Source organism: Anas acuta, chromosome 20, assembly GCF_963932015.1.
Source record: "Anas acuta chromosome 20, bAnaAcu1.1, whole genome shotgun sequence".
In the NCBI taxonomy this organism is placed as follows: Eukaryota; Metazoa; Chordata; class Aves; order Anseriformes; family Anatidae; genus Anas; species Anas acuta.
In genome coordinates this window covers 1,244,046-1,260,480 of record NC_088998.1, presented here as the reverse complement: position 1 = coordinate 1,260,480, position 16,435 = coordinate 1,244,046, and the positions used below count along the sequence as shown (strand labels likewise).

Here is a 16,435-nt window from a genome sequence, read left to right as displayed (position 1 = left end):
ATGAAGTGGCTGGGGCATCCACACAAAAGTCAGGACAGCAGTGCCGACTGCTCCCCTGTCTGCAGAAACACAAAATGAAACAATTATCTGAAATCAATTTGCAGCAGTTCCTATCATTCCTGAATTAAATCTTTCTTTTCCCAAACACCCTCCCTGTACAATTTGTATGCTGCTTGACCCAGCAGGGCTGTGCTAGGCCACGTTCAGGTGAACCATTGGGTGACACTGGACTTCATGAATGAGTCCACATATGGTAAGAGTCTGTGCAGTACAGACCCTACACAGTAGTTTGGCAAGCTCGCCTTCCATTTTACTGATCTCTAATTGACCCTTTGAGTCACTACAGCAAATATACTCGCCCATATATTGCAAACCCAGTTGAAGCGAGGTAAGACCTGACACTCCTTGTACTGTTGAACTTCGGCTAAGGAACACTGGCCTGAGAAGGATGGGTGGCTCCTCAGATATGCTGTACGGTGACATTTTAGGACACTTCAGCTATTGCCAGGGTTGCGCAGCCACCTCTGCACATTGAAGGAGTAGTCCTTCCCCTACAGTTACTGGGAAGTGGTTCTGCTCCAGTGCTGAACCAGTGGTTCTGCTACAGTGCCAGCCACACGGTGCAGAGGAGCAGGGCCTGCCTGCATGGCGTTGGGTAGGGGTAAGGTGAGCTCGCTGTTGGGAAGCACGGGAGGGCAGGGGATCCACCACAGCTTTTCCAGACATCGTGGGCAGACTCTGAGACAGCCCTTCAGTCCTCCACTTGAACATTTCAAGGAGGATGTTTAGGGAAGGAACGAGGATGACTGTGAAGCGTGGGGAGAGGTGATGTAGGTGTAGAGTGTCATTAGGTGACACTCTAAATGTCATAGTGAGGACGTGAGTTCAATCTGCAGTCCTAGTCACCTGTGCCAGAAGCTTTGAGGGCTGCATATTGCCTTAAGGAAGAGTAAGATACAAGTGTTTTGTTTTGGCTTAGTTTAGGAGGGGAGAAAGGCATGACCCTTCTGGTTCAGTCAGGGCTGGTACTCATAGGCACTGTAGGAGCTACTGCAGACCACCTCAGACAGAAGGCAATAACAACAAAAAAAAACTACCTGTTATCTTTTCAATTAATCTGTCCTATTGTCCTCCAAAGCAAGGTATTTTTGGCCACTTTTTGGCTGTATTCAGGGTATGTGATTACATGGCACAGGGAGCATGTCGTCTGCCTCCTTTTGTTATAGTCCCTTGTCCAGTATTGACCAGTCACCATCCCTGCTTTGTTCTCCACCCAGCAGAAAGTGCTTTCAGCAGGAGAGCAGAAGGCAAAGCGCAAAACAACTTTGAAGAAACAAACAGCAATTCTCAGAACTCCAGCGGTAAGTGTGTTCACTCCCTCCTGCTGTATTTACCACGATCCTCTCCAGGGCAGTATTCAGCTGTGATTGGTGATTATATATCTGGGGAACGTACTTTAAGCTTGCAAACAGAGAGTCTTCCTGGGGTGTTGTCCTCTTGTCAATCCTCCCCAGGTTCCTGTTCCTGCCACTCCAGAGCCTGTACAGATTATGCTCTGAGGATTCTGTTCCTAAGTCCTGGTGCTTTACCATATTTTTTTTGGTGGGGAACAAAGATGTAGAGAAGGGGGAATATGGATGGACATAAAGCAGTACTCATTCTTTGTCTGTGTGTCAGTGAAGGATTTGTGAAGCAAAACCATTTGGAATATGTAAGAGAACTCTGGGGACCATAAATAGTACAGCAGTGTGCTGCATATTACTGTGATGCTCACTGTGGCAATATATTTACAAATCACTGTAACTGAAGGCCAGCTGTTTGTGAATTTGCTATATGGAGGTCACAATATTTGAGATGTGTAGATGTGAGACCAGAATTTACCACACTTCTGGAGTCTCTTTTGAGTTTTAAGTCCAAGTGGTAGTAACTAAATATAACCACTTGCCTAGACAATCTCCTAGACAACACCATTTATACAGTCATCTTTATAACATTTCCATCGTGCTTATCTAACCCCCTGCCTTCAAGTGGGACACTGCTATTCTCTTACACTCCCTAATTGAAGCTTGACAGACAAACCAGATGTATTGTAATTTCAGCGATAATTGTAATTTCAGAGATAAATAATATGCCAGTAGAAAAGGCTGGCCTCCCTCCATTCCCATTCAAGAGTACCAAAACACATGGTGTTCACAATGCTGCTAGCTGGAATGGACAGGTAAGGAAAGGGATTTCTCCCTGCAGCAGGTTGCATAGCGTCTGCCTTTGGGCAGACTCTGAAGCAATTGAGGGGCCTGTACAACTGTGTTAAAAGGGAATGGAGTGGTGATGGAAAACCCACATGCAGTAGCAGAGTGGATGATAGTGAATGGGGAAAATTGTTACTGAAATGCTGTGTGTTTTGTTTTGGGGAACAATCCTGTACTAATCCAAGCATTCACCACAATTACAGCTGTTCATTCGGGGACAGAAAAACCTAAAGAAAAGAGATGTAAGCAGAACCCATCAGGTGAGCTTGTCTCTGTGTTTCAGGCCTTTATACTCTCTAGTCCTGTTCCACTTGGGTAGCAGCAGTCAGGAGAGCTTAGGGGCTAGACAAGTCTGTCTTCAGTCAGCCAAACCAGGCTGTTAGACATGACAGAAGACAGATGCAGTTCACTGACTGCCAAGAGTTGTTAGCCTGACTTGCTGCTCTGAAAGTGGCCACTTGCCTCTCAGCAGGCCTGCTCCCCATGTCTTGTCTGCTGTGGGCAGTATGAGTGCTTTGTCTGAAGGATTTGAAAGCCTGCATGTCTTAAAAACAATATACCATTTGGGCTCCTAACTCCTCTGGGGCCCTTTGAAAACAGCAACCTTAGATTGCTTCTTTTTTTTTTTCCTGTCAAACCCTGTGGAGTCTATGTCACCATGGACGAAGGACAGAATTATCTCCCTTCATATCAAATAGCTTATCCCTAAAGCCAAGAATGCTGCATTGTAAAACCTTCTGGCTGCAAACATGCTCATGATAAATGTTTCAGAAGTGGAAAAGAACCCGTAGCATGGAAAAGGTTCCAGGAACCGCTGACAAGAAGCACACAGAAAAATAGAGTGGCTGTATTGAATAGTCTTAAGAATTTAGTTCTGTCTGAACTGCTATTAAATACTAACCCATTGTTGCTATGACACATCTCACAGACTCTCCCTACCATCTCCTTGTACCAACTCACATCACACTCATCCTTCTGAATCTGTTTTCTCCAACATTTGAAGCACACCAGTAACAGCTCGCAGTAAAAAAAAACAAACAAACAAATTTTTACAAACTGAGTAGTGAGTTCAATACAATTTGTTCATCTTCTGTCATTGTTAGAAGAGTTTCGCCTGCACCACAGCGATAGTCAGTTTATTTCTGTGGCTTAGTCTAGGGCCTGACAGACTGCAGGAGAGTTACAAAGTGCTCACCAAAATTGTTGTTTGAGCCAGGAAACCTGAGGAACTCTAGTGAGCTGCTCAGGACTGGTTGGAAGGGCGTTAGTCTGTGGTTGGAAATGCTTCTTTTCTTCGTTAGGCAGCTGACACACTTTTCAAAGCCAGACTGGTGCATGGGGATATATGAACTTCTTCCCTTTTCTCCTTTGACTCCATCTTTGTGCTACTTCTTTAGTGTCCCATTCGGTGCTCTTTTCCAGCTCTCCCACCAAGCCATCACCTCTTTTATTTCTTCATGTTTATCAGTAGTCTGAATGTTCTAACAGATAGCAGCCTAAGTGGCCATCAGTATGTCCCACTGTGAATGACACTGGTGATTAGAGAGGCCATAGGAAGCTCTGTGGGCATCTGTGTGCTTGGATGTCAAGGCAGAGCTCTCTATAACTTCATTTAAGAATTCACTTCAAGAGCTGCCGTGTGGCTGTGTTGTAATATATGGGACAAACTCTGCGTGGCTCAGTGTTCACACATGGGATGTGAACTATCGGAGTAACTGGCATTGTCGGCTTGTCTTCTCTTGTGCTCCGGCAGCAGAATTCATGCAGGCAGGGAAGCAGCTGGTGGTAATGTGCTGAGAATGACAGGACAGACACTGCCCTCCACTCCTGGCTGCTACTAATCACCAAACTCTGCTGCTGTAAAGAACAATCCCCAGGTTTGGGGGGTGAATCCAGGACCTAGTTGAGTAGCCTGAGAGCTGCATGGTTTGGCCTCGTGAAATGCTTGATTCCCTGTAACATTTGCTTGTGGAGTATGTGAGTTTTGTGTCACAGGCTCAGCGGTGGTGATAAAGAAGGCGACAGCATCTTTTTGGGCCACCCAGCTGGGTGCATTATATTTCATGTCTCCTTGCAAACTTGCAGTGCCAAATGTCCAAACGAAAAAGACAATGAGGGGGAGGACAAGCAGAGCAAGGTCAGCAGCTAAAGCCACCTAAAGTAGGTGTGGAAGCAGTACTGTAGGGAGACCTAAGTGGGAGTAAGACAACTAGAATGGAAAATCAACATGTCTCGTCCCTGCACGCAACCCCATTCCTCGTCATAGTGAATTTAAGTAACCAGTATCCTTATCTGAGAAATCTGTCATCTCACTGCCCATAGAACAGCAACAGGACCTGTTCTGCTTGGCAAAGCACTGCTTCCTGGCTGTATTTGAATCTGTCTACTCACAGGTCATTTTTCCAGCAGGGCACGATACAGGCACAGAATGGATAGAGAAGGAACCTTTTTGCTGCTGCCCACCTCCTGAAAGGGAGAGTGTCCGTTGTGTTAGTGGGAAAGAGGCTCAACAGCCTCTTGCTTTTTGATAAAAGCTGGAAGTTTCACAGTGCTTTGAAATTATTCTCTGCTAAAGTATGTAGATGGCTTCCTAGCGCTGCCTCTGGAGCACAGGCAGCCTTGCGGATGTCCCTGGTCACATGAAGCTTGTGATTATTCACTGCTGAACTAAGCAAGGTCCAGAAAACAATGGCATGACCTGATTGTGAAAGATGGAGTTGGCTTGTTGCAGTGCTGTTAATCATCTAAAGTGTGAAGGTGCTTTAAAGAAAACACTTGGTGGTGGTCATTTTGCTGAGTTTTGACATGTGTAGGATTTTTCTGTACTAAATTCTCAAAAGGCCAAAAAGTATTTGAAGGCCAGTTTGAGAAATATTCTTCATGCAAAAGGTATTGATTATCAGCCTGAGCAAGGTAGAAGAAAAAAGCCATAGAAAAGGGCAAACCTGTGTTGTGTTCAATGGGGAAGGATTGTTGCTTTTTTTTCTCCCCTCTTCCACCATGCGCACCCACAGCAGGCAAAGCAAAGTTGGCTGGTCCAGCAGCGACAGTGTGTAACCATCAGTGTGTTACTTTCCAAACTTCTGGATCTCTGTTTTCTTGCTTCTTACCTGACTTCAGAAAGCCTCAGGGACAACAGTTGTCTTTAACTTAGTGTTCACAGGGTAATCCAGCCTTGATCTGCTGTTTTGGACTTAATAGAGAACTCCTTTGTAAAATGAAGAAATTGTGGTAACACCATCAAGAAGGATGAATGAAACTACAAAACCTTGAGGAGAAATTAAAAAAAAATAGGCAAAAAGGAAAAACTAAAGTTCTTTAGTTCAGATATCTTAAAATACTACCATTAAAAGAAAAAAAAAAAAAGAAAGAAAGAAAGAAAAATGACATTATTCACTGATGTCTAAACTTGGTAGACATTATTAATGCAAAAGATTCAATGTTTAAAATTACGTAGGGAATTGGGAAGTATTTTAACTTCAAGGTCGATTTAAGCTGTATAAATATGTCTCAGTTTCATCTACTGCATCAGGTATCTATTACTTTTAGAAATTCTAGTGAAATGTTAGCATTTACAGTTTTTAAAATGTCAGTGCTCTTAATTCATGTTTACACAAGATAGCTTTTATTTCCAGCAGCATTGCAGTGTTTATTTCAGACTGGGTAGAGGGACAAGGAAGATGTGTTTTTTTGTTTTTTTGAATCAGTTCATGCAATGTTGAGGCAAGATTAAGACAAGAAAAAAATATATGATTTCCTCCTTTAGATTTATAAGTAAAAAATAAATAAATTTGAAAAGAATGAGAAGTGGGAAATATAAAAGTTGTAGGACCAAATTTTAAATGTATGCTTATTAGAATTTTCTGAAATGACAGATTAGCTAGTCTGTCATTTCCAGATCTTACATTCTGTATTTCTTTTTAGTGGCAGTTGAAAACATTTTTCAGTACTGCACTTTTATTTTTGCATGTATGCAGCACCCTTATGATAGTTCTGTTCAACTAATAACCCTGTAAGATGGTGTGTATGTACATTAGGTAACAACGTATCTATACACCTAGTAGCAGCATGGCGCTATTTCAAGTGGAAGGATAATTATAAATGTCTCATTCACTACTTGACATATAAAAATAAGGTTTTTAGCTTATGTTAAAAAAGGTAATCAAATAGAAATAGATGGTGTGATTGAGAGGTTGTGTTTTTCCTGCATAGCAACAGAGCACCTAACCTTCAGTTGTTTAGAAATGGCAAAAAGGCATAATGCAAATGAGTTTTAAACTCTTGATATAAATCTCTTCCAAAGCTTTCTTTGGTGCTGACAGCAGCAGACATGATGTCTGCTTGAGTCCCCTGTGCAACTTCCAATTGCAGTAAGAGGAGTCCCGTTCCCAGTCTTGCCCCTGCGATGCCCAGTCCCGTAGTATAGCAGAACGGAGACACCCAGCAGTGGCTGTGGCCAGACTTGTGGGATGAAGCAAGTTACATCATTATGATGAGACTGTTGTCAGCGTCACTGTGTGTTCATGAGACTTAAGCGGATGGATGATCTCACTACAGAGTAAGGATGTTCAGGTCCTCAAACTGCCAGCTAGTCCAAAAAAATCTCTTTTGCACTGAAAGTGCAAGTGGTCGTGGTGCACACAGAGAAGGAGTAAACTACCTGTGTTAGAAACACTGGGGCCTTCCTTCTCTGCTGTTGGACATACATCGTCTTCTCTTTCTTTGTAGTCCAGAGTTCATATAGCCTGTCTAGTTGGTTTTCCTCTGGGAAGACTTGTGGCTTTTAGGCTGATTTTTGGTGGGTGAGTGCAGTGTTAATGCTCAGGGCATAGTAATTCTTGATAGTTAATTATAGTCTTGTGTTTGTGCAACCAACCCCTACACCTCTGCCTCCTGAGATGCACCTGACTGTCTTACAGGTTATGTTAGCTGGACCAAAGCTCAAAATACCAATCCCATGCAAAAGTGCACTGACTCATCTTTTGGTAAATCTCTTTCTCACCTAGTGGTTGGTTTGTGAATGGTAAGAGCCTGATACTCCTACCTTTCTGCAGAGTTGGAAGGGCAACAGGTCCAAGCCTGCTAATGCTTGAGTCTGAGGAGTGAGGAAATCAGGGACTTGTCATTATGTGAGTTTCCACATTGTCATAAGTGACCTGTGCAGAGCACAGGTAATTCTGACTACAGGGCAACGAAATTGCACATGCATGGAGTTGCATTTTTTCAAAGCAGATGAAAAATTATGTGCCCAGGTGAAAGATTGCCAACAAAGTGCAGTTCTCACCACTAACAGAAGAGCAGCAAATGTAGAAGCCTCTGTCAGGAAGAGTCACTTTGCTCCGTCGCTTATATATGAGTGCCTGTGTCCACTGGGCATTTGCATGGAATTCAGTTTTCTTGGAATTCGCTGTTTATTTCTGGTGCTGCGTTCATTTATGCTGCTCTGAACTTGTCTTGTTGAATAGGTAGACAGGAAGAAAGATACCTGGGTTAAAATAACCACTCAGCAGCAAGTCTCTGTGGGTGAAATCCCACCAACTGCTCAGTGATACGAGCTTCGGATTGCAGTCTTCAAGGACAGATATAGTGCTTGGGCTGGACAGGTCACTAAAGAAAGGTCCACTGATAGATGAATGTATGGACAGAAAAAGGTGAACTTCTGTTTCGGTATTGCCTGAAGAGTCTGTGGTGTGAAGGATTAGCAAATCCTCCAGAGCAAGCCAGATTATCATGGATCAATCTAACTGTTGACGCTTAGGTTAATTTTACTCATTGTAGTTGGCTTTAGCTGGAATTTACTATGCTGAGGCAGGGGCATTACAGTGCATGGATAATAAAGTGGACTGTAATATAAATATCAGAAAAATCCCAAGTCTTTCTTCACTTAAAATAACTTAGTAGCAATGCTTACTGTGTGGCCTGAACTCACATTTCAAACTGACAACATTATTTATATATAGGAGGTCAAGCATAAAAGTGAGACTGCATTAAGACTTATAGGTGGAAAACATTGAACATGTTGGGGTGTATTAAATGGTGTATGCCTCTGCTGTGTGCCTCTTCCAGGTTCACTTCTGGGTGGAGGGTAAAATGTTGGGTTTTGGCCCTCAAAAGCTTACTCACTCTGGGGTGCTGAGAAAGCCCTCTAGACCCTGAGGCTGTGGGACCTTCCAGTGAGCATCCATGCGTTCACTGTGTAAGCACGCTTCTCAAAGCAGAAGTGGAGAGAAGTGGAGAGCACAAATAATGAAAAAGTGGTACCCAGAGTAGCATGCCCTGTTCACCTTCTTGGCAGGACCAAATCAGGAACCTGCTTTAGTGAAGGTCGTCCTCCAGATGCAGACCTCATCAGCTGCAAAAGGCACTCTGAGTAACAGAACTGTGCTAAGCAGTCAGCAGCGGTCTGTATCATGTTAGTGTCTTCCATACATACCCTTTCCATAGCACTGTCTATTCATGTCTTTGCCTAGCATCCATGCCTTCGTTGTCATTCCTGACCAGCTGGCGGCCAGCTGAAGCCATCTTCAGCACAGGTCCTCCTCATGGTGCAGTACTTATCATGAAGCCTCACCGTACTTTGCCTACAGGGTTAAAAAGAGACTCGGTTAAGCTTGCCTTCTAAGCAAACCACTCCAAGTCCATCAGCCCTCATTCACTGATGGATCAGTTCATAACTTTGGACCTGAGACTTTGGACCTCATTCCATAAATGAACTGGATTGGTGACTGAGTAATTAGCACTAGTGGTTTCTTCCCCTCTTCAGGGGTTTGGCGCTAAAGGATCTCACCTGGAAACTGCACGAGGTCCGAGGTGCTAAGAGTCACTGCTTCTGCTCCAGTGCACTGTGGGGTAGATGCAAATAGCCCCTAGCTGACCAAGGGCTCGTTTGAGAACCCAGGGTATCCATTTCTTTCAGTCATATCTCAAAGACAGGAAGTCTGCAAGGTGTGTTTGACAGAAGATGTGTATTCTCAGCCAGAAATAACATACACTGGTTAGGAACTGCCTACTTTGGCCTATCATCCAGTGAGGCTGAACCACCCCCTTTTTCCTTCCCAGCTTGACTTTGAGGAGGGTACGTGGTGAATCTGGGAATTTGCACCTGGAGCCACAACAAAGGCATTTGTAGAAGGCTTCTTGCCCCCTCAGTTTTTCTTCTCCTGGCCCTCACCACTTGACTATTCCCATTACTGTAGCACAGAGTGTATGTTAAAACCTCTGGACCTTTTGAAATGGGAAGGAAAGATGCAGATGCCCAGCCAGCTGGCAAGACACTGAGAGAAAATTCACAGCTGGACGTGTTGTAGTTTGTGGTACGTGGAGAGCCCCATCATGCCACAGTTAAATCTGGAAGTGCGGAGCAAGGATAAGGATCAGTGAGTAGATAGGCAGAGCTGTGTAGCATGCAGCAAAGTCTCTGCCAGTCTCAATATTTAAATCTCTTTCTTTTTTGCAGAAACCACAAGTCCCCTGATTTCAAACCCTTTCCCGCTTTTACAAAGTAAGTGTGATGGATGTCTGTGGTGCGCATAGGTGGGGACTTCCACCTGCAGCCACACTGGCCTGCCCTCTTAGCATTTTTCATGAGTAAATGATTTTTTATTACGAGTCCAGTTGTCAAGGAATGAAATGCCTCACTTTTGTGGCACTGGTTTCAGGTTTAAATGCGACAGCAATCCTTCAGGGTGTTTCAGTGCAGTGTGTGGCTGCCAGACCATTCGCACTCACAGCCTTCTGGGAGCAAAGCTTTGTGAACTATACCAGTAACATTTTCTGAGAGACCAAGGCTTGAAGACTGAAAATTAACCCATGTTAAAGTTTCATGGAATGCAACTTTAGAAAGTGGAAAACTTGTCTTGATTGCTTAGCTCACAAAACGCCTTTCCAGAGACAGTTCCCATTGCCCGGAGAGCACAGCTGAGGAGTGAGAGCGCAGGGCATGGTGCTGAGCCAGCAGTGGGTGAAGGAGAGCAGGTATGGATGGGTGGATGCAGGCACTCTGCCCCGTGTCCCTGATGTTTCCAAGAGGTAGAACTTCTTCCTTTGTCTTACAGTGGGGTTTGTTACTACTTGGCTTGTGTCTGTATCGTAGGGGTGGTGCTGTCTGTGCCAGCCCCGTAATCCAGGACTGATGTCCCTTCGCATGGGACGGCTCTGAGTGCTGCACCCTGAGCATGGCCACGGTGCCAGAGGACACTTGTTCATTCTCCAGTTGCAAATCTGAGAAAAAAATCACAGTTTTATTTAGAACATGACAGTTCATATTGGAAAAGAAATCAAATTAGTGCCAACAAATGTAACAGTCATGATGCACTCAGGGATCACCTTTTTAAAGCATGCTGTGTAGCACTTCTTTTACTGAGATGGGCAGAAATTATGGAAGTTCTTTTTTTCAAGAAACTTGCACTTATTTTTGGGTGTGATGGCATTTTCATAGAAACGTAGAATCATTTTGTTTTGAAAAGACCTCCAAGACCATCAAGTCCTACTGTTAACCTAGCAGTTCCACTAGCAGAGTGCTGCTGTCTCACATTTGCCGTTTCAACAGTTTGTGAGCAAGGTATTCAAAGATGCAGTTACTAAAGCTATAGCCAATGGAAGCATTGCGGGAAAATGCTGAGAACTTTTCCCTGCAGTTCTATATTTGGTTTTCATCAAAATGTGGACAGAGGTGTTGAAATGTAGGTCCTTTTTGTAGAGGAGAGAGGTGCCTGGGGGCCCACTCCCTGCACTGCCCTCAGTTGAGAGCTGGCTGCTGTGTTCTACTTGTGCATGGTCAGATTTAGGCATTTTCTGTTGAATGGTGGGAAACTTTGGGTTAAATGCCTTCAGCTCATGTTCACTCATGACCACAGACCTCTCTTCTCTGGTTTAGATATGACATGGGCAGTTAACATGGGAACTGGAGTGCACAAATGCTATTTTTTCTTTCTGTTGGCTTGCTGTCTTGCTCTGGAGCCTTGTTCACTGGATATATATATTTAAAGCACTAATAAATGTGTCTAATAATAACCCTGGGGAAAGGTGTTGGACTTGGTGTTGGATGGTTGGGTTTGATGACATTAGAGGTCTTTTCCAACCTAAATGATTGTATGATTGTAAGTTGTGCAGATGATGACAGTTCTGTGTGGCTTGGGAGCCTTGAGGAGTCTTCAGCAGCTGCTGGCGTGGCAGGTTGCTGTGAAGGTGTTTTCAGAGAACACCCGGCCAGCTGCTGAGGACAGCCCAGTAGCATGCCTTGTTCAGAGTGGAGAAGGACCTGTCTTGCAAAGGAGATGGGTCTTCTGGGAAAGTGTGCTTTTGGGCCAAAGGAGCGCTCTGCGCCCAGCATCCAACACCCTGCGCACCACAGACAAGTGTCTCATTTTTGGGAAGGAAAGCTCTTCATGCGTGACAGAGAGCCAGACATCATTGCTTGGGGATGCTGCAATGCTTGACCTCCAGTCTGAGCTTGCAAGAGGCGATTAGAAACGCAATGGATGGGTGTTTGTAGTCTGCTGGCACCGCTGTGTTTGTGCTCTGCAGCCCCTTGTCAGCACAGGAAAACCCAGAAATGAGAGTCAGGCTCCGCTGAGGCTGGCTGCAGAGGAGTCTGTTGTGGGAGCTGTGGGGGAATGGGGCCAGGCAGTGAGGAGGGGGGTGGGAGGTGTTGGTTGGTGGATAGATAGCGGGGGACTGCTGTTGGCGCTGTTCACCCAGCCGCCTGTCAAAGTTGTACACACTCTGTGGCACCACATGGACAGTTCTGGCCCACGCAACATTTGCTATTTCTTGCACAGACTTTTCACTGCCAGATTTAGGCTACAGGCTTGCAGAAAACTTCTGAACACATGGCAACAACACAGAGCCAAAGAGGCAGCAGGGCCGGTGTGGCCATCCGAACTCCACAGTTCATTATTTCATAGCCTTTTTGTAAAGACTCACCCCTTCAGCAACAAAGCCTGGTGCATGCAGCTTGGCTGTATGTGAGATGAGGCAGAACACGGAGGACAGGAGATGCACAGAGCCTTGACTCTGTGAGGCTTCCTGCCCAGCAGCATGCCTCATGCAGAGCCACTTCCCTGCTGCTGCACAGGTTCTCCAGCCTTCCCTGGAAGGAATTGTGGCTGAACATCCAACCACGGCTGAGCTCAAGCTGTATCCCAAGGCCTGCAGAAAAAGCAGCCTCTCTGCTGCCCCAGCTTCATGGCTCTGGTGTTTGCTGCGTGGAAAACTTGCTTTCTGCAGGTGGGTAGGGTAGCAATAGCAGATTGGTATTTCATTTTCTGAGCAGTTTAGTGACGTGTGAGAATGCTGTGCTATGCATTTAGAGGCAAGTATTGTGAGATTTTTTTGGTCAGTTGGTTAATGCAAAGTTTTTTGCAAGATGTGCACGTGGCAGTTGGCCAGAGTCTGCCACACGTGAAGAGCAGGACCTTGTGCCTAGATCACTGCCTGGCAAGCAAAGCAAGAGCTGCCCAAACCTGGGATATCAGCCTGTAAAAGGGGAGACTCTGGGGCTCAGCAGGCAGCATTCAAGGGTCATGGATCAGCAGCCTCCTCCTGAGAGTAGAGAAGGAGCCAGGGCACTGCGTGTCTGTGTGAAATGGGATCCAGCTGCCCTGTTGCCTGAGCGCCTTGGCTGGGGGCTGACAGCTCCTTGCAGTGATGGTCTGTGGGGGATGACAGCTGGATTTTAGCCCCAGATATAGCAGCTCATGTCTAGCTAGATCTCTGCATGCCCACTGGGAATCTGACAGGTGCTGCCCACCTGCACAGAGTGGCTGCACATATGCAGGTTCTTACTGAGGGCTTGCTCAGTTCATGTTGCTGATAAAAGACCCTCAAACACGGGACTGGTGTCATGCTGCTGTGCCACACAGGCAGCAGTGTTGAGAGTTTGGGGTGCAGGGGGGAAAAGCCGGCAGGGAGGTGCTTGGCCCCTGTCAAGCCCTCGCTGCCCTCAGCAGTGCTTGCCCTGCTCGTAGCCCACCTCCTGCACCAGCCCAGGAGACCTGGGGCTCTGGGAGCTGTGGTTACTGATGTGAACAGGAGCTCCAACCCACTGAACAAGTGTGCAGCAGGAGACCAGCTGGCACCAGAATGTGCTCAGCAGCTGCCCAGGGGAATGCAACTAGAGGAGGTTGGAGGAAGGAAAGCCCCCTCCTCCCCAACCCACACCAAGGGGCAACGTGTTGCTCCTGCCATGACTCCTGGCCCCCTCAGCTGTGGAACAGCAAGAGGAATTGGTTCCGGAGAAGCAAGTAAGGGTTTGAGATCAGGGAGGTGTCCTGCAGAGTGAGATAGACTGCTTGGGAAGTCCTGCTGCAGGCTGGAGAGCTCTGAGCTGTCTCTCAGCTGACTGTGTAGCTGCTGCTCCAGCTTCATTCATTCACAAGGCCTGCTTTGGCAGCCCAGAACAATTAAGGCTGCTGGGGGGCACAGGTATTCTTAGGTGGTTGGAGCAGGCGGCACGGATGGGTCACAGCTTTCCTCATAGCACCACCAACAAAGCTGAGAGGGAAGGAAGAGGTTCATTGATGCGAGCAGTCCGGGCATGGACTGCTCTCATGGGTCCCTTGTTGAGCCCAGACCACCCGATGGAGAACAGATCCCCCCCCTGTGTGCATTAGACCTCAGTCTGAGCAGGGGGAAGGGAGCTGAAATTCCCCTACAGAAGGGAAAAGCAGAAGTCCCGCAGTGGCATGGAAGGGGCTGTGCTCCTGGGAAGAAGAAAGGGACACCAGCATCCAGATGGTGTTCAGAGTGGTTTTAGCAAAATCTCCAGTTCCCTGTACCTTCAAGTTGCAAGCAGAAATAAAAAGGAGAAGGGAATTTACTCCTGTAAGGGCCAGGAAAGTCCTGGGAAGTAAAGTGAGGCTTGAGAGAGTAAGGTGAAATTCCATTTTCACGAGCATTCTGCACATCCAGACTTTTGGATTGTTTGATGAATTTAAGCTTTATCTCTAGTTTCAACTTAACTCATTTTCATTCATGGCAAACTGTAGATTTCTGTGAATCTTTGTCTTAGAAGTATTTAGAAAACGTTTCAGCATCTTGAGAATAAGAAATTAGTTTTCAAAATCAGACAGTGGTTTTGGTACTCAAGCTGGACATTCCTGCAGGAGGCGGTTTTTGTAAATAGGATGAAAATCAACAGGGTTTTTCTAAGAATCACATATGAGAGACCTTTCAGAGTGCACTGAGGACACGGTATGTTGCCATGGCAAAGAGAAGAGCTTGAGATGAAGAACTGGGGTCACTATGTGATGGATGGAGAAGGGAAGAAGCCAGCAGAGACCTGTAGGGAGTGAAGGGGAGCCAGGCAAGGGGAGCGCTAGAAGAAAGATGGCACGGTGATGAAATAGCTGAAAATATAAAAGGAGGTAAATAAAGCAGGTCAGTGAGACGAGATGAGCTGGGAAGGAGCGGTGAGAATATAGTGAAACAGGAGAGGCAAATGAATGTGAGAAATGTGCTGCTTGGAGGCCAGTTTCCTTCCCACTGAAACATCCTGTAAGTGAGCTTAGGGGAAGCCTTGTGCTAGTGGCTACTTGGAAACTTGCCTGTAAGGGAATTGCAGAGTTTGTGTGCTTGTTTGGAAGCAGCAAAGAGTCCTTGGACTTCAGCAGTGCTCTGCACACTCCTCTGGCCAAGGTTACCACAGGCAGAGATGGCAGAAGGGAATACATTATCTTTAAAATACATGTGAAGATCTGAAAGTGACCCAGGGAACCAAGGTTTGAGATCTCTTAATTTCAGACTTGCTGAAGCACCTGAGATGTGCAGCATGTTCTGTTCACCCACCTCTGCTGCAGGAAAGGAGGCTCCAGCAAAGCAGTGGGGAGTGGTAGTCCTGTGAGCTGCCCTGGCTGCACCGCCAGAGCTCTTCTGGCCCTGCCTCCTGCTGCCAGCAACCTGTTAGAGTTGTGAGCTCTCTCATGTAGATTAATCATGTGTTAATTCTGGCGCTTGAGACATCTCCATCTGAGCAGTCTAGGCTCCATGAACAGCAGAGACAAATAGGTGCCTCTGTAACACAAGTCATCTGACGCTGAAATACACATCTGAGAGTGATGGTTTGCACGCGTGTGTGGTTTTCTCTCTGACAAGTACAAAAGGAATCTAAATGGGTTATATTGGACCTCTTACATCATTTTACTGTAACTGACAAGGTGGCTATGGATGATTTCAACAGAAACAGCTAATCCATATTTTAATTTCCCCAGTCCTGAAATGCCTATGTGTGACCCTCAGCTGCCAAATTCCTTGCTTTTCTTCAAAAAACACAGTTCCTTAAGTACAATATTCCCAAACTTCCTCACTGCACCAAAACACAGCAATAGACAACAGACCAGAGGGCTGTAGGTTCTATAAGAAAGGCATGGCAGAGTCTGTAACCTTACAGCTTATAAGTATATTGTATTTTTCTTATCAGTTTCCTGTAGCCATCTGATAAATTCTGTGTTTTGCTACCTAAAATAGACGTCTTACAGCCAAGTCAAGCTTGTACTTTCCAGTATTTTAGCTCTTCTATCCCGGACACCAGTGCTTTTGTTTATGTGCTGTAGATTTCTCTTTGTTGATACAAGAACTTATTTTTCCCTTCAGAAGTAGATACAGGTTTGTGGTACACTGCAGCAATAGGCTTTGCTGTGTGTGTGCCAGGTATTTATATGCAAAGTTGTTGATTGGAAAAAGACAAGCATTTAGCATTTCTACTGTTCTAAAACAAATTGCCACAGCATAAATGGTGGCTGTGTGCTGGTATATCTGGAAGTCTCAAAACAAACTGCAATGTTAAGATACCTCAGCCACTGTAGTTTGATACTACATCTGTCAACTAATGCATCCAGCTAATAGCAGTTTAAACTGAGCAGCTGCAAACATCTGCTACTAGGTTAACTGAGTGAAAGAAATGCATTTTCAGCATACTCGTTAGAACAGAACTGAACGTATCTCTCGGCTCATGAGGGAGCTCTGCACCCAGCTCTTTCCTGACTCCAGCTCATCCACATGACTCTGGCAACACGGCTCTCCTGCTCCGCTCTCCGCCGTCTGGCACAGCTCTGATTTCTGTGCTTCTTCCCCTCCACCTCTGCTTACCCCGGCTGCTGACTGCTGCTGAGCCCAGTGGCACTCGCCATTCCCCAGTCTTGCTGTGCTTGACAACAGCCACAAAAAAAGTCATCCGCATCCCCATGTGG

At 45.8% G+C, this 16,435-nt stretch overlaps 1 protein-coding gene across 18 annotated transcripts in view; it reads left to right on the top strand.

The window, feature by feature from the left end:
* The window catches only part of ZNF618 (zinc finger protein 618), a 178,627-nt gene that overhangs the window by 145,829 nt on the left and 16,363 nt on the right, over positions 1-16,435 (top strand). For 8 of the 18 annotated variants that reach the window (XM_068657140.1, XM_068657147.1, XM_068657138.1 and 5 more), the window contains 2 exons: positions 1,278-1,361; positions 2,453-2,509. The exons of 1 other annotated variant lie outside the window; for it this stretch is intronic. In XM_068657140.1, the coding sequence (XP_068513241.1) occupies positions 1,278-1,361; positions 2,453-2,509 (141 nt within the window). The remainder of the gene's footprint in view (positions 1-1,277; positions 1,362-2,452; positions 2,510-16,435) is intronic. 9 more of the 18 variants (XM_068657152.1, XM_068657149.1, XM_068657146.1 and 6 more) reach the window with 3 other exon arrangements.